General features: G+C 28.1%; 1 protein-coding gene across 2 annotated transcripts; it reads left to right on the top strand.

Annotated features, from left to right (window-relative positions):
* Nucleotides 1-2,200: 2,200 nt before the first annotated feature.
* On the top strand, nucleotides 2,201-15,183 carry LOC126845851 (elongation of very long chain fatty acids protein 7-like). Of its 2 annotated transcripts, none has more exons than XM_050584841.1 (8): nucleotides 2,201-2,540; nucleotides 12,213-12,317; nucleotides 13,159-13,349; nucleotides 13,729-13,818; nucleotides 13,903-13,959; nucleotides 14,247-14,352; nucleotides 14,790-14,926; nucleotides 14,991-15,183. In XM_050584841.1, the coding sequence occupies exons 2-8, from the start codon at nucleotides 12,230-12,232 to the stop codon at nucleotides 15,159-15,161; spliced, it is 840 nt and encodes a 279-aa protein (XP_050440798.1). In that variant the 5' UTR covers nucleotides 2,201-2,540; nucleotides 12,213-12,229; the 3' UTR covers nucleotides 15,162-15,183. The 2 variants fall into 2 exon arrangements, with proteins under 2 accessions (XP_050440798.1, XP_050440797.1); XM_050584840.1 differs by lacking the exon at nucleotides 2,201-2,540 and adding an exon at nucleotides 11,322-11,444.
* The last annotated feature ends 2,428 nt before the right edge of the window (nucleotides 15,184-17,611 follow it).

The raw sequence follows: 17,611 nt of genomic DNA, 5'->3' as shown, positions 1-17,611 counted from the left end.
CGAATGTGCGTTATTTTAGTAATATAATTAAATGTTTAGGCACCTACACCAAGCAGTATAAATGAATGTACCAAATTCGTTTTCATCAAAATCTGCTTCACTCGTATGAGATCTGGACAAAACCCACTCCAATAACACGCTTTTAAGCTCTCTCTTAATGATTCCCCATTCTGCCCTCGTCACAACGATGCATTTGCCTGTGACTTCCCTCATCTGCTCTGGTGTCCTGCCATTTCCCAATTTCGCGTCCCTCTTACCACTACTGTTTCATCCTATACAATTAATTCTTTGGACATTAACTCCCCGCTCAATTGTTCAGCCATCCCCGTTATCGATTCTCTATCATCTTATTTATTTATAAGTCTAACTTCGTATTGAAAATAATTAATTTTAAGTCATTGTTCTGCATTGTTAATATCGTCATCGTTTGTATGTAATAATTTTAAATTTTATAAAAATTAATTTTAAGATTTAAAATATTAATTGTGGAAATAAATAGTTTAAGCTGATAATTTCAATAATAAAAAAAAAAATTGAACCAGCGCTGCAGCGGTATCATAACCGCACACTTCCTCAAAAAGGTCGTCGTTCAATACTGCACACTTTTATATTTTATTAATTCCGTACACTTTATCCATAATGCATGGTTCAATTCCACTCACATTCATTTTTCTAACTCGGTATCCTATGTTTAAAATAATATTCGTTTATTAAATTTTTACTTCTAAGTTTAAGTAATATAACTTTGTGATAAACACTTAGTGTGCTCTCAACTTTTGTCCACCGAGTACACTTGTCTACAATTGGTGACGCGTTACAGTTATTTGTCAACAATAAAGGTAATCAATCAGTATTATATACATTTTAGGATTACATAATTCATTTAAAAATAATAAAATAAGTCTACCTTAATATAAAAAAATAATATGATGTAAGTTTGAGCATATTAGAGAAATTTTAAAATGTATACAGTTTTAAAATATTTTAATTTTGTTCCAATAGATTTTTATTTTAAATTTACCTGAAAATGTGTGCGGTTTTGAACGATGCTTAATTTACATATACAATAATTTATAGATTATTATAAATAAAAACATATTAGCTTCAAGCGGATATGAGATGGTATAATTTTCAATTTGAATTGGTCATGGTTTCAAACAGAGAAAAATTGGAAAAAACTGTATTTTAATTTTAACAAAATTTAAAAATATAGCGTACGTGCATTTTTTTAACATCTAGACGATAAGCATAACACTATTTAATGGATATCTGTGGCTTGGAGCAACTTTTTGCAACTTTCGGAAAATGAGCTTTGAAGTTTTTATTTTCCATTAGGCTCTATGTTAATTTTTTTATCAAACTCTTCATTAGTAATTCATTGTTTGGCCTCAGAGTGTGATTTTTTCACAGCATATAAAGAATGATTCAATTTTTCCAATTAGCGGACTAACTCGTTTATGCACAAAATTGACATTGGCTCTTCTTGCTCCAAGTCACAGATATAATTCTACTAGTACAGAAAATATTTTAATTTGAAACCCACAATAACGCTCAATGACTTTTCAAAAATGTTTAAATAATTGAATACGACATTATAGGTGGTTAAAAATATAAAATATATAAATATGGCTAATAATATCATAATAAATCGTAATTCCTAATCGAGAATACTTGCGTCAATAGACATGATTGATTGGAGTAAATTAATATAATTGTAAAAATGTGCATAATGCATGTTATTATCGTCGTTTAGTTATACCTAATGTACTGTTACATGCAATAGCAGGTAATTACATTTTTTCCAAAATCATTGTGAGGTAATATGGAAAAACATTCATTAATAATATGCATTTGTAGGTGAAATCGTTCTATTGTCTAAGATAAACCAAGTTATATGCTACAGCAAGTTCGTTGTTGTTAACAGCAAACATCTTTCGATAGTCAATACGACGACATGCTTTGACCTTGACAGAGGCTGTATCGTTTTTTAAACCTGTTTTCACTGCATTTTTTTTGTACGCATATTTCGATCAGAGCAGTTTGTTCATTCTAAGTAGTTAAATGAAGAAATAAAATGTATAACAAATGTTTTTGAAGTTGTGTTTTCTTATTTTGTATGCCTCAATAATTGTTTGATAATAACGTCTTAGAAAACAAGATTTCCAAGTATGACTAAATGTGTAAAACCATAAACAACTTACAATTTAGTTGCTATTAAATGTTTTTGACATAATATAGTACTTTATAACTTAGTATACGACTACTCAATAAAATATTTTATACAGCTTCCACGCTAACAATTTATTTAAAAATTAAGTCTAGACCGTTACGTCTAGGCCATTTTTGTGAGTAATGCATTTTTATATTATGTGAACTCTGGAAAAATGGCAGAAATGTAAGTATTACTTTTACTTTGTTTGGAGATTATTAAGTAGATAAGAGTGACAATGTACTTCAAGACGAGCTACGCATTAATACACAATTGGACAAAGAATGACGTATAAACAAGTCACTGGTCAAGTGTGGGACAACAAATAAAGGTATATGTTAATTTTTTACTAAACAAGATAATTACATGTGCGGTCAGCGGTGTTAAATATGTAACAGACAATTAAGCTGTGTTTAGGATAATGACAACCACAAGGTTAAGTTTTCCTAGATTAGGTCACATAATCGTTTCTGTGATTTTTTAAGATCGCGTTTGGATGAATGTAATTATGCAAAAAGTGATTTAAAAAATGTTTTATAATTATAAATTTATCTACATTTCTTAGAATATTTGCATATTATAAACAAATACATGACATATCACATAAGTATGGGTATAACAGGTACAGGATACTAAATCTAGAATATATAAATTCAATTTCTCACTCTAAAAAACAATAAAGGTGTATAAGAAATAGAGCTCTTGATACCCGGGTAATCGGGTATCGGGTACCCGATGTGTTTCGGGGACCTGATGTGTTTCGGTTAGTAGTTACCCGTTATAGTTAGGGTATTCGTATTAGTTAGGTTTTTTCACTATATCATTATTTCAATAAAATATTTGTTTTAAATATATATATTATAAATATTATAAGTTATCAAAAACATTCAATTTTTATTTTACAAACTGTAAAGGTTGTGAGTTTAATGTCTCAAAATTATATTAATTTTCTAATAATATGGATTTCCCTATTGTATGAGACCACTGGCCATATTATATAATAGAAATATAGATTATACTACGAGACACACTGTTGGGCATTATCCAAATAAAATATTTTTCTTTATTTGTTTTCTATTAAATAATTATTCTTAATTATTTGTTTCATAATTATATTATTCATTAATTTTTCTGATTAAAATATAATACAAATAAAATTGTAAAAAAAAGGTATATTCTGTTTATTTTTTAATTATATAAGGATAAATAAAAAAAATTATAAATTAATAGGTTTTTTTAATTGTGCTATTGCTATGTAGAATTATAAGATATTCTTTGCTCAGTAAATCAAAAATTATTATCTTATTTATTGTTCAACAAATTTTCGCACAATATAATGAGACGGACTAAACAAGTATACCAACGTTAATAGATCGTCTATATTGATTGCAACATTTACAACATGGAATTCAACTAAATTAAATATATACTTATAATTTTATAATTCAAATACTAAAAAAAAAATCCTCATACACATTAGTCACTAAATAAACAAACAAACAAAAAATTAACAAACAAAAAAAAAACAATGAAATTAATAAAATAACTTGGGATAATAATATATGACTTGACTAGTTTGTTTTATTTTTGATTAAGTGAGTTAAATTTAGAAAGAAGAATATTGCTATTTCTTTTTAAAAAAGTCAACGTATTTATGTTGTCTGGCAAAAGGCTACTTCTCCTGGAAGTTACGATATTCCCTGCCGTTGAAAAACACCGTTCTGAACTGACCGATGTTGATGGCGCACACAAATACTTTTTGGCTAATGAAGCTAAATTAGGGTACTTTAGTTCATTGTTTTTCCACCAGCTTAAAGGGTTGGAGACGTTGTGGTTTAATTTTGGTTCACGAAGATACATTTCGAATTCTGTTTCGCTGTCATTTTCTATTTTAGCCTCTAATAAAAATCCATAGCGCTCACTTTTTCACTCACAATATCATTATTTTCAACCGTTTTTGAATTAATATATAGTTGTTGTACGTGTTTTCTTATAATTTCTTTAATTTCCTCCGTCTCTGTGTCTAAATTTTTATGTCTCGGATCTAAAAAACAAGAGATTTGTTCTACGAGAACTTGTTCGTCTATACTTCTTACCATTTTAAACTTGTTTTTCATACTCTCTCTAATATTTTCAATGAAGTTCATTGCATTTTCATCGTAATCATGTTGTACTATCATGTGCTTATTTATTAATCCATAAATAATTGGTCGCAAAATAGAAATGGTGACATTTTCTTCGCATAAAACCGTGGTTGCCACTTGTAAAGGTTTTAGCAGTTTAACCATTGTTTCAACTTGTGTCCACTCTCTTTCGTTAATCTCAAGTTTTAGAGCTGTTGATGAAGAAATGACATCTCTATCTGCTAATACTGCGATAATAGCACCTCGATTTTCTAATAGTCTTACACATTTAAAGTAAGACGAGTTCCATCTTGTTGGACAACTTTGAATTAATTTTAATTCTTTCAACCCACGCTGTTGTTGTTTTTTTACTAACTCAGAAGCTGCAACATTAGAGTGGTGAAAATGGCTAACTATAGCATTTGCTTTTTTCAATACCTGAGAATATGTAGTAACAGATTTAAGGGCATTTTTTACACAAATCTGAATAATGTGTGCAGCACAACGTATGCTGTTGTCTACATTGATAATTAGACCAACTGATGATACAACATTTGCAGCATTATCATGTACAACTGCGTGTATTTTTCCGTTTAAATTCCATTCCAATATGGTCATTTCCAAAATAAGAGCTAAGTTGTCAGTTGTATGCCTTTCCTCCATGTATTGAGCGCATAGTGTATAATTTTTTAAATTCCATTCATTATCAATAAAATGTATGGTTACAGAGATAAATGAATCTTGGGCTCTCGAAGACCAGCCGTCTGTAGTCAAAGCTACAAATTGCACATTGTTGACTAGTCGATAACCAGTTTCGGACAACTATTTTTGAAGCTATTGAAGTTTCAAGTTTAGGGCAAGAGGAAAGGTGGAGTGTAGTATTATTTTTATCTGCGCGCATTTCCCAATCGCACTTTCCCTCCCATCCTAACTTTTAAACTCTTATAACTTTAAAAATAGTTATCCAAAACTGGTTATCGACCAGTCAAAATTTTTAGTACATTATTCTCAATTTAGAAAGTTAATAAAATATATACGTTACCATTTAAGTTTTAAAAGTTGCAATCAAAAAAACTAAGTTGAGAGGGGGGTAAAAACAAAAAAAGTTGTGAAAAATTGAGATCACATTGTATAAAAACAATATGAAAATTAAATTAATTTTTTATTAAACCCTATAAGATATTGAGTGGCTCATGATAAAAAAATCACCCTGTAAATATATATATATATATGTATAAATTCTTCCCTCCCGATACGGCGGCCGGTGCCGGCGTTGATAAACAATATTAGGATTTACCCGACCGTCACTATTGTCGACGCTGTTCTCGGGTTACCGCGAGACCATTTTAAATTGTAATATTGGTCACATAATTACAATTAAGTTCAACGTGATTTTTTTAGTACAACTGCGTTAATCATTAACCTCATTTTCCTCTGCCACACTTACCCGCTGTTGCCTACTGCTAAGTCTTACAACACGTATAAAGAACATAAGCTCAATATTTAAAAATTTATCGAACACCAAAAACAAATTAATTACAAATTCGAAACTTAAAAAAAATGAACACACCAAGTCGTGAGTCGAACTCCGACTTTCCGCCTGCCAAATGGCTGCTATAGAAAATGCTATACGTCTTTAACTGATATATTGTTGACTTGTATAACTGCATCTCTTAAACTGTAAATGCGCCTAAGAACGCTGTCGTTTGGATGCTAGCAATAATGTCTCCTTTTCAAAGATGAAATAAAAAAAATAAAATACCCAGTAGTTATAGCAATAATACAAATAATATTAAAACCATTTTAATATTAATATTAATTTTCGTTATTTTTAATTAAAATATATGTTTTTGAAGAATAGTAACTATACTTGGATAAACGTGTACGCTGGTTGCTGAGTAGATAACCAATTTTATTAAAATATAAATAGATATAGTATATTTTCATTACCTTTGATTCTCATCAACATTATTGTATTTATGGACGTTTCTCAAGTGTTTATTAATTGCTGATGTTGAGCTAAGCTATTATACAATTACAAACACTACAAATAACATCTTTTTTGTCGTCGCTTAACTTGCAGAACTCCCAAACCCAACTTCTTTTTTTACTAGACATTTTAATAAAGAACACTTCTTTTATTAATTAAGTCTAAAAAATAATGTTACTAAAACATCTGATGTGACAAACTGCAAAGAAACTTTAGATACGGGCTATAATATACTTTCAAACATGGGTAGATAATAATAACCGGCTTTCGATAATATTATTGACGCGTATTGACTATAGTACATTAAGCTGATTATTGCTATTAAGCCCACGTACAGTGATTATTGTGTAAATGTGCTGTACCTATTTTAAACTGTCCAACATTTGTGATAAATCACGGTTGTATACATAGCAGTTTATTTCGGGTACCCGTTGCGTTTCGGGTGCCCTGTTGTCTCAGGTACCCGGTTATCTCGGGTACCCGGTGGTTTCGGGTCTTACCCGTACTTTCGGGTACCCGGGTACCCGGGTCTTTATCTTTACGGGTATTACCCGTTTAAAATCAAGAGCTCTAATAAGAGAGTGCAATAAAACGCAGGTTGAAATATTGCTAAGGGGGCGTTATACACCCTAATCATTCAAGAGGCATGTAAAGTAAATTTTTTTTAGAATCCTTATTTACAATTAAGACTATATAGTCTAGAATACATAATAAAGATTGTCTTTGGAAGTTTTTTCACTTTTTTATCGGGTCATTTGTTTATAGAGAGGGAAGAAAAATTAACTATTTATTTAACTATAATATGGAATTTCTAGTAATACTACTGAACCATAGGTTCTGTTATTAATAATTAATGAAAATTTTTGAAATGATGCATTGGTGTAATATTATAATATTAAATAATTCTATAATATAATATTGTAACTTGGTATACATTTTACAAGGTGATTTACTATGACCCAATGAATATTTTAGAATATATTAGACATTAATGAGGCGTATAGTTTCAAAACCAGCCATAATCACATTTTAAAATTGTTCAGGAACAACAAAAAACGAAAAAGACTTTAACATTTTACTCTATGATTTTATAATAAATATGAAATCATAGGTTTAGATTGTATACATATTATTATCAGTTGTTTTTTGCCGCGAAAAAAAACGTGTTTGGTTATGGCTGGTTTTGATAAAAACTTTGTTTGATGGGTGATTTTGAACAACATTTTCAAAAATTCCATGGTCAGTTTAAACCAGTTATAGCTCTATTTGATGTTCAATATTTTTACAGGACTTGTAATACAGTGTGACCATTTACAAAAAACAAAAAACCCAATTTTCAAAATATGTGCTTTTGGCTGGTTTTGAAACTATACGCCTCATTTTTAAAACTATTATTTTTTATGCGTTTATAGTTATTAATGTTCCAAAACATAAAGGATGGGATAATACATTTTAAAAATAAATAAAATTTATGCTAACTAATAACTGCGAAAGTGTAAAAAAAAAGAATTAAAATAATCTAATATCTTTTAAGATATTGACTGGTTCATAGTAAGTGAATAATATTATTAATCAGCTACAAGTATAAGATATGCAAACCTGTTAGGTTTGCTTTGAATGCCAAACTTGTACCTTAGTAAATCGTAAGATTTGGATAAGCTGTGTAAAAACGTGGTAATATAATAATTAATATGCAAGTCTTATTTAATGTAATTCTAGTAAACCCAGACGAATCACATATAGCTGTTAAGAGAGCGTCGCACCGCCCATTTTTAAGGATTAAATTATATGCAATTTTTTACAAAATTTTAATTTAAAGGTTAAACTGTGTTATGTAATTATTAGCTCAATAAGTAGGACTGTATTTTGGTAGTTAATTTTTATTTTGGACTATCACAGCAACCTTGAAAGCGATTTAAAAATGTTTTTTCATCTCTACATGTTTAAGCAGACTGAAAATAACTCGCTTAATTTTGGGTTTAAAGTAAAAGCACCCGTTATTATAAAATTAAAAGAGAACAATATTCAAAGAAAGTGCGTTTTTTTTCTCATTATTCCGATTATAACGCTCAATACATAGTTTAGAAATAACGACTATTTTAACATTTTTAAATGACTGTAACTGTTCAAAACAATTTTTTTAACGCACCGTGGTGCCTTCCAAAATATTGTTTTCTTTTAATTTTATAATGGGTGCTTTTACTCTAAAACCAAAATTAAGCGAGTTATTTTCAGTTGGAGTAAACATGTTTTTACCACTGAAAATCACCGGTGCGGCGCCCTCTTAAGATGTGCGTTGATCAATACTTTTTTTTTCCATTTAAATACTGATAAACAAGTTTTGACAATTTTGATCTTTTTATTTCGAAACATATTTTTGTATCTGGGGCAATTGTTTAAACATTAACGTAGTTTGTGTACTCTGGAAACATTTCTTATTACCGGTCTTTAATCTCGATTCAACCAGTGCGCTTGCCGTTTGGATTCCGTCCGTTTGCTTTCGTTTCCCATTCATTTTCACTTTTGTTTTTCTATTTTGAACAACGGTAATGTCAAATTATAATTAAGTTGTTCATGTACAATTGTTCAATTTAAAAGTAAATTTTTGTTAGTTAAAGAAATTAGTTTTTAATTTATTTTAATTAAAATCGCCTCAGCATATTGCATGCTCTTACAAGCTAGTTAGCCTTAATATATGTACAATATTTTACAATGTCAGATTTTATAATGTATAGTAACAATAATGAGATTAATGATAATATAAAATGTAATGAATAGATGGCACTTTTTTTTATCATTATTATTATTTTTGTTTTTAAATTAAAATTTAATTAAAACTATTATTATTTGTTATTCGTCTTCTTTTGAGGAGTTTTCGCTCTCGTCTCATAAGATTATATCTTGTGACAATCGAGGTCGTAGGCGCCTATTTTTTGTGTTGGTTCTAAGAGAACCGCTTCTATAGAGAAGCGGGCTCCTTCAGAGTCTTGCAGTCTTAAGTGAAAATGTTTGACATGATTTGATCGTGTATTAGTGGTACTCCCGTATCATTATGGATTTGTCTGTTTCTCATGTACCAGAGGGTCTTCATATGCTTGGGAATTTGTTCTGGTGGATTTGCAGCTTGTTTATTATTGTAGGAGAGGCTGATCCCCATGCTGGACAGGTGTATGTGATGAAAGGTCTGATTATTGAGGTCTACAGCAGACGTGAAAATTTTTTTTGTAGCGTTGATTTATAATTAACAAGAGGTAAAGTGTTTCATTTCTTATGCAGCCTTGTGTGAGTTTTTTATTTATATTTATTTTCCACGTCAGCTTTCGAGCAAAGAAGAAAAACTCCTACGTTCTTTACTGCGTCATCTTGTGTGTTCCATTCTAAGGGTTGGTTTTCTACATAACTGTGTTGGGGATCTGCATATATTTTTAAGTGAATATTTTGGTTGCGCTTTTAATTAGATTTAAGTTTAGTTTCCATTTTTTTGTAATTTTTTATTACTTTACATTTACACCCACAATATATTATTATTATTTTTTTATCATTCATTCAATAATTGCCAGAAATATATTAGCTTAAAGGGGTAAACGAGAGAGGGGCTGGAGGGTTTAGAATAATTAAAACTCCTTTCAAGACCCTCAAACATTCGAAATTTTATAGTCATTTTTAGATTTTTTTGAGCTAGCATGATACCTTTTTGTAAGTTTCAAAGTCACGTTTCTTTTTTTTAACTGAGATATTTATTTCTTGAGTCAGTTTCTATGAATGCTATTTACCAACAAGCTGAAATAAACAAGTATTTAAAGTTAAAACGATTTCTTACAATGTTATTAATAAATTGTAAATTGTAAATTAATAATACAATAAATTGTAATAAAAAAAATTATTTACAATAATACAAATTATTTATTTTTTATTTTTAAATAAATTGTGTACTGGTTCGTATGTTTTAAATTAAAGTTGTTATAATTTAAAGATGTTTTAAATTATGCAATCAATCGCATTAGTATACAAATAGTGTTATTTACGCATAATAGTATTAGCATACTCGATATTGTTTTTTCAAATGATTTTTCTATTAAATTTAACAAACAGTAATTTTTCTATTGTTCCAATTTATGTTGTCCACCTAACTGTACTAATAAAAATGGTCTTTAATATTTATATAACGACAATTTACATCTACAGTTCGCATTTTAAGGGCCTGTGATCTAATATGTTACGTTTATACTGGCTTTTTAATAATAAATTTGAAAAAAAAACGTACATATATAATTTTCTTGATTATTTCGAAAATACATTTTAATTAACTCTCTTTAGTTTCAGCCCCGTATGTTTTTATGATTTTTAGCAATAAATAAATTCAATTTTTTATGTTGCAGGTGGGACAGTTCTGGGGCAAAATCAATTTCGATGGTATATACTTGTACTAGTCTAGCGCCACTATGCTCAAAATGAAATGTCGATTTCCATCATCGTTGTTGTTTATTATCATTCGAAATGTTTATCCTTTGGTGGTCTATGGTTTTTAAGTATGAGTTTAAAAAAGAAATCCTAGTCGGCAGTCATTTTAGAAGAGTGAGTCATTACTTACTACCATTTCTTTTCAGTATGCACTTGATACAGAAAAACGGTCTGTACAGCAGCTATTGCAGTTTTTGAGAATAATTTAATACATATTTTCTTTTTGACGAGTATTATCTATTCCATCCTAGAATAGACACGATTTACATGAATGCCGCGTTACATTAGTTTCCTGATTTTAAAAAGTTCTCTTATATTTTATGGTTAGCCATTATCAAGGGTATCACGTCGTGTCTCGATAAAAAGTAATGTAACAACTGGAAACCCCGGTTCACAGTGCTGTTCACCTCGAATCCTAAACCCGATTTAAATAGTGATCTACACAGTGTTTGCTTATAGTTGTAAAATGTAGCTCTAACAGTGTTAGTTTAGTGTTCATTTCTTATTATCATAATTACCAAGTAGAGTGTACTATATTTGTTGCTGCATACTTTATAAAAAATATTTTAGTAATTATTCAAATCGACGACTAGAAGTGTTTATTTTTTTTCATATACTTAATTAGATAGTAAAAGTTTGACTAATACACACACGCATATAGGTAAGTACAATTAAAAAAAAAAAAAAAAATTATTCGTCAAATGGTATTTCTATGCCTTCGATTTGTTACCCTTTCTCGAAATTAAAATTCTATCATCTTCAATCAATGTAATGTATCTATTGGCATTTCATATTTGCGTTTTTTGTTTGTTTTGTCCGTACTTTTTTAGACGTCTAAAATTTTTTTAGATTTTATGGGGTGACAAAAGCTTTTAAACTGGTTTTAAATGCTATGCCAAAGGCTAGAGTACGGCAGCTCAAATAATTCCGGGAAGTTTTGAAGCTAAGAGGAAATTCGGTTATCTTTCTAGCACCATGGAGAAAGTGAACGGGCTATCCCACACAAGCCGAATGTCCAAACTTGGGTACTTTCCAACTGTGGACATTCGGCATACGTGGGATAGTTCTGTTGTGTTCTAATTTAATACGGGGAAGATGACGAGAATTCCCCATTAGCTTCTCAACTTCCCGGTTAGGGAATATATTCAACCACGTCTATTTCAATTCTCTAAGAGTCTAATACCTCTAACATTAGGGTTGTGGAAACTTTATATACAACGCTACTACGAGATATCTTACTGTACTGTCTTGGAATAACAACTATTCAAATAATATTTTTAACATTAATATGATGATATTTATCCATTTTCCAAAAAAACCCAAATAAACATATTACGGTGTTTAAAAATGTAATTTTACCAAATTACATATTACGAGGTTGTTTCAGAATTTAAAGAGATTTTTTTAATTATGATTTATTATGTTTTAGATTGATTTACAAAAACAATGGCGAACACAAGTGTTACTTCGGGTAACTTTCTCGTCAACGCCAAAGATCAACTATATGATATTTTCGACAAAGAAATAGTGCGTGGTTAGTAAAGTATCATATATTTTCAACTTAAAGATATCATATGTAATATGACGAACAAATTTATAATTATTTTTGTACTGAATTATATTATATATTTATTTTACGGTGTACCGTGTTTTTTATTCAATAGGTAACGATAAAATAATGATTTGTTCGAATATTAGCAATATTTGTAGGAGCTGTAGGTAGTAATCCTAATGTAACTGTTAAATGTTTAATATAATGTTATATAATCTATATAATTTTCTTCACCATAGTCAATTCAATAGGTTTTTTTTTTAATTACTCCCAGTACTGGGTTTATTTGTTAGAAATAATTAGTATTGAGATAGTGTTTTATATTATTGTAACTACCGTTTATTTCTTACACCTACTACACCAACAGGGTACAAAGAAATTATACGCTTAACTAATAATATTTTAGATATACAATTATATTTTTAAAATGCAAAAACTTTTTACTAAAATGGAAATTCAGTAAAATTGTAAAACCTAATAGTTTTGGAGCAGTTATCCGTTTAAAAACACTACGAAACATATAAAATCATAAAACGTAATAATCACAATTAAAAATATCAAACATTTATTTCAATATATGTTTGTAGTAAAACATACAATGTATTATTTAGACTTTGTAACTTTTATACTTTCTATATAATAAAGAAAAATTATAAAAATTATTGTAGAATTAAAAATACTCTGTTTGTCTGTGTATGTTAATTAATTGGTCCGCCTAATTCACACTGTTTACTGTTTACTGTTTACTGTTTACACTGTTCACACTAATTAACAATGTTTCCAGTGTAATAATATAGTTAAATTGATATAACTTTGATTTCAGATGAAATAGTTGACAATTGGTGGTTGATGGGATCCCCGTACCCAGTTTTAACTACGGTTGGATTTTATTTAATATTTGTATTAAAACTCGGTCCGTATGTAATGAAAGATCGTCAACCTTATAAATTGAAAGGACTTATGTTGATATACAATATTGTACAAGTAATCTACAACGCTTTCTTATTATATTGGGTAAGTTAAACTAAAATTAATTTTATTTTAAGTTTACTACGTTACCATTAGTACTAAGTAGTATAATTTAAGTTGAAAGCTAACAAATTTGTAAAATTTGAATTTTTAATTATTGCGTATATCATGAAGAAAATGTTAAGTTATTTTGATGTAGTAGTTATCAATTAAAAAAAAAATCGTATATTATAGCTAATGAAACCTAGTATAAAAATATTATAGACATTTTTAATTTTAGAATCATTTTTTTTTTTTAAGTATAAAAACATTTCTATCTAAGGAAATGGTAGAAGTTATGCTTCGCGCTTAAACAGATATTGCCATTAAAATTAATATAATTGACGATGATAATATAATAGTATATTTTCCCTTACATTTTCAGTTCTTTTTCACACCTGATGGTGTCAGTTACATGTGGAATCACTCATGTCATCCTCCAAAAAAGGAAACAGTTTCATTTTTAATGTTTGAGGTAGGAAACGTATAGTTGTAAATGTAATTCTTTTAACACTAACTTGTTTTAGAAAAAGAGTAATACATTTTTATTTTATTTTAGTTGTACAAAGGCTCTTGGTTTTATTTCCTCTCTAAAATAATTGATTTATTGGATACAGTAAGTACATTTTTAACATGTATAACATACATGTTACATACGTAATACGATTTAAAAACATGTTCTATAAAATAATAATTTTAATTATTATAATGATTCTACTCATCATTCAGAACAGGTATACTCGTATATTAAAAAAAAATTAATCTAGAACTTGTTTCGATTTGGGTTTATTTCTATTACATAGAATGTATAATACACCTAATACAGAATATCTTTTGTAATATTATTATTAATAAACACTCAACCTGTTTTATAGTTTGTTTTACATTTTATTTTATTTTCAGGTATTTTTCGTCTTGAGAAAAAAACAATCTCATATATCGTTGCTGCACGTGTACCATCATGCGAATATGGTTATAACATGTTGGGTACAACTAAGATTTTACAAAAGTAAGGCAATTTCGTAAACTAATATTATGCGTATCACAAACTCCCACGCGAAATATTACCTAGCTTCCCAGTTCTCCAGATGAATGAAAATATATTTTTCATATTTATTTGAGTACAAACATAATTGTAGACATTTTCGAACTAGAAAAAATATTTTCTAAATTCTTTGAACAACTTTGTAATGTCCTGTTTATAATATATTTGTTTTATACAAAAAAATATGAAAAAATCATTCAAGTAGTTTTTTTCGTATAATAGACTACCCACCTAGTATCCAAATGATATTATTTTTTTATAAATATTTACATAAGATTTGATTCGGTAAATGCCCAACTCTAAATTCATTGTTATTTATTATTATATTATAAAATAATTAAGATTAAAATTGTATTGAATTTTTATTGAAATATACTTTGAAACATGATAAATAATTTTAGATCAAGACGGTATTTTGCCAGGACTAATAAACGCATTTATACATACTATCATGTACTCGTACTACTTCTTAGCAGCTCTAGGTCCACACATGCAAAAGTACCTATGGTGGAAGAAATACCTGACTCTTATGCAAATTGTAATGTTTAAATAATTAATTTTGAAGCTTTTACCTGTTTTTAATTTACCTTTTTTTTTTATAGACTCAATTCGTAATTATCTTGACGTGGTACACTGGCTTGTTCTCGTTCCAGTGCGATTTTCCAAAAACTTACATGGCGTATATGTTTTGTAATATTTGTTTGTTCTTATACCTATTTACAATGTTTTATAAGAAGACATACGAACAAAACCAAAAAACTAAAACTGGTTAAAATATAGTTTTATTCAATTGTTCATATTGTTATTTATTTTGAAAGCACAATTCAATCATTAGCTTTCCCAACAAGTGAATAAAATGGTTAATTCGCCATATAATATGTGATAATAATAAATCAATTTTTTTTATTTGTATTATTTTAATTCCCACTTGAATATAATAATTGTAACATAGTTTTTAAAGTTAGATCTTAAAACAACAAAAATGTTTTGAATATAATGTGTTTTTTTAAATTATTTTTATGGATTCAGCAGCTAGGCTATTAGCCAGTAAAATGTGTTCTTAGTTGGTTTTTTGGTAAAATATGTATTTAAGTAAAATTATGTAGGTATATTTATGAATGTTGTAATTTACTTGAAACTTATGTAGTAGTCTTATATTTATGTACATATTGTACATAAATTATTACCTTATGTTTAATAAAAAATTAAAATTTAGAAACTAAAATTATTATGAACAATTTTGGCAACAAAATTAAGTTTTAATTTTTTTACTGTCATTTAGAGTTGTATTTTGTTCATTATACAAGTAAATGTATAAATGAGTACATAAGTGCATGAGTACATACTGTATGTGCAACCTCATTGTTTTCTGAATAAGACTGGGTGATAACGCCCTACACTAGTTTACTCTTAACACAAGGTGATTCTTTTATCATGAACCACTCAATATCTCATAGGGTTTTATAAGAAATTAGTTAATTAAAGTTTCAAGTTTAGGGCAGGAGGAAAGGTGGAGTGTAATATTATTTTTATCTGCGCGCATTTCTCAACCGCATTTCCCCCCCCCCCCATCCTAACTTAAAAACTCTTATAACTTTAAAAATAGTTATACGAAACTGGTTATCGATCAGTCAACATTTTTAGTACATTATTCTCAATTAAAAAAAATAATAAAATATATACGTTACCATTTCATTTCAGTTTCAAAAGTTTCTATCCAAAAAACTAAGTTGAAAGGGGGGTAAAAACAAAAGAAATTGTGAAAAATTGAAATCACATTGTATAAAAACAGTATGAAAAAAAAAATTTAATTTCTTATTAAACCCAATGAGATATGAGTAGTTCATGATAAAATAATTACCCAGTGTATTTGCAATTTTGTAGGGTTTATTTTTGAGAACATTTTTATTTATGTTATAGTAAAATATTAGACAAGATTCAAATTTTTATATTTTTTAGTATTTGCTAGGGCTTTAACAACTTTTAAAACTTAAATGGTAACATATATATTCAATTGAATTTTTAAATTTAGAATAATTTACTGACAATTTTGACTGGTCGATAACCAGTTTTGGGTAATCAGTATTAAAGTTATTTTAGCTTAAAATTTAGGTCAAGAATTGGAGTGCGGTTGAGAAATGTGCACAGATAATAATAACTCCACACTCCTAAAATTTAAACTTTAAAACTATTTATTCAAAAATGGTTATCGATTAGATAAAAATTTCAGCAAATTTTCCTAATTTAAAAATGTAATAAAACTCTAAAAAATACTAAAAAAGATAAAAATTTGAATATTGTCTAATATTGATTATAGCAAAAACAAAAGTACTTTCAAAAAGAAAAACTACAAAATATAACGTGCACAAACTTGATATTGTGTAGGTACTTATCTCAAAATACAGTTTTGAAAAGGTATTTAAAGAAACATGGTTATATATTGCTAAATAAGTTATATTCATATGTCATTGTTAAGTAATCGACGTATTTCTTAAACACGATTTTTAAAATTTTAAAAATTCTTATTATTCTGAATTAAGTATCATTTCGACCCCTCATTGACCAAAGTGTTTACTGCGCAAGGATTGATAACACTGATAACAATAAGCGCGTATCTCAGTTACAAGTATTTTTAGGAGATAAGAGAAGCAACATAAGTTATTTAAATGTACAGGTTTTGAATAATTGAAGTATATTGATGTAATAAGGTTAACATTAATAAATGTCGAATTATTTCATTTTTAACGATTTATTTAATTCGCTTTTTAAAAAAAACATATTGTACTGTATAATATAAATTTGCAATTGTTCTTACTATAGAAATTCGAAAAAAGTTGTATTGTTCTGCATTTATTGGTATAGATGGTATAAGACATTAACAAGTTGACCATTATAAGTATGACTGAAACGTTAAAAATGTGTTTAATAATGGTTGGTATACCTTCACTTAATTAGTCGTTGAGTTGTTATTTTAAAAACATAATGACGTATTATTTTCTATTATAGTGGCTGAAGTGGCAATAGCCAACAATTAACACACATATCGCTAGGATTTGTATTTTCAGATTAAAATAAATGTCCTTAAAGTATGATGCTTTTATGCACAAAAATTCCTTAAAATATTCTTATTACAGTCTCTTAAAAATTAGAATACTTTGCCAAAATACTCTATAAACTTTTATAATAATTATGCTTATTGATGCATAATTAATAATAATTGGTG

This window comes from Adelges cooleyi, unplaced genomic scaffold (genome assembly GCF_023614345.1).
Source record: "Adelges cooleyi isolate 19-005CV unplaced genomic scaffold, UGA_ACOO_1.1 ACOO_flye_CR_arks_rails_tigmint_CR_PRNA_8, whole genome shotgun sequence".
Lineage (NCBI taxonomy): Eukaryota > Metazoa > Arthropoda > Insecta > Hemiptera > Adelgidae > Adelges > Adelges cooleyi.
This window is presented reverse-complemented; position numbering and strand designations above follow the sequence as displayed.

Coding starts and splice junctions, on each gene's coding strand:
- LOC126845851 (XM_050584841.1), top strand. CDS start 12,230: ATGGCGAACACAAGTGTTACTTCGGGTAACTTTCTCGTCAACGCCAAA. Junction 13,960..14,246: donor TAATTGATTTATTGGATACA/GTAAGTACATTT, acceptor TTTTATTTTCAG/GTATTTTTCGTCTTGAGAAA. Junction 14,353..14,789: donor ACAACTAAGATTTTACAAAA/GTAAGGCAATTT, acceptor AAATAATTTTAG/ATCAAGACGGTATTTTGCCA.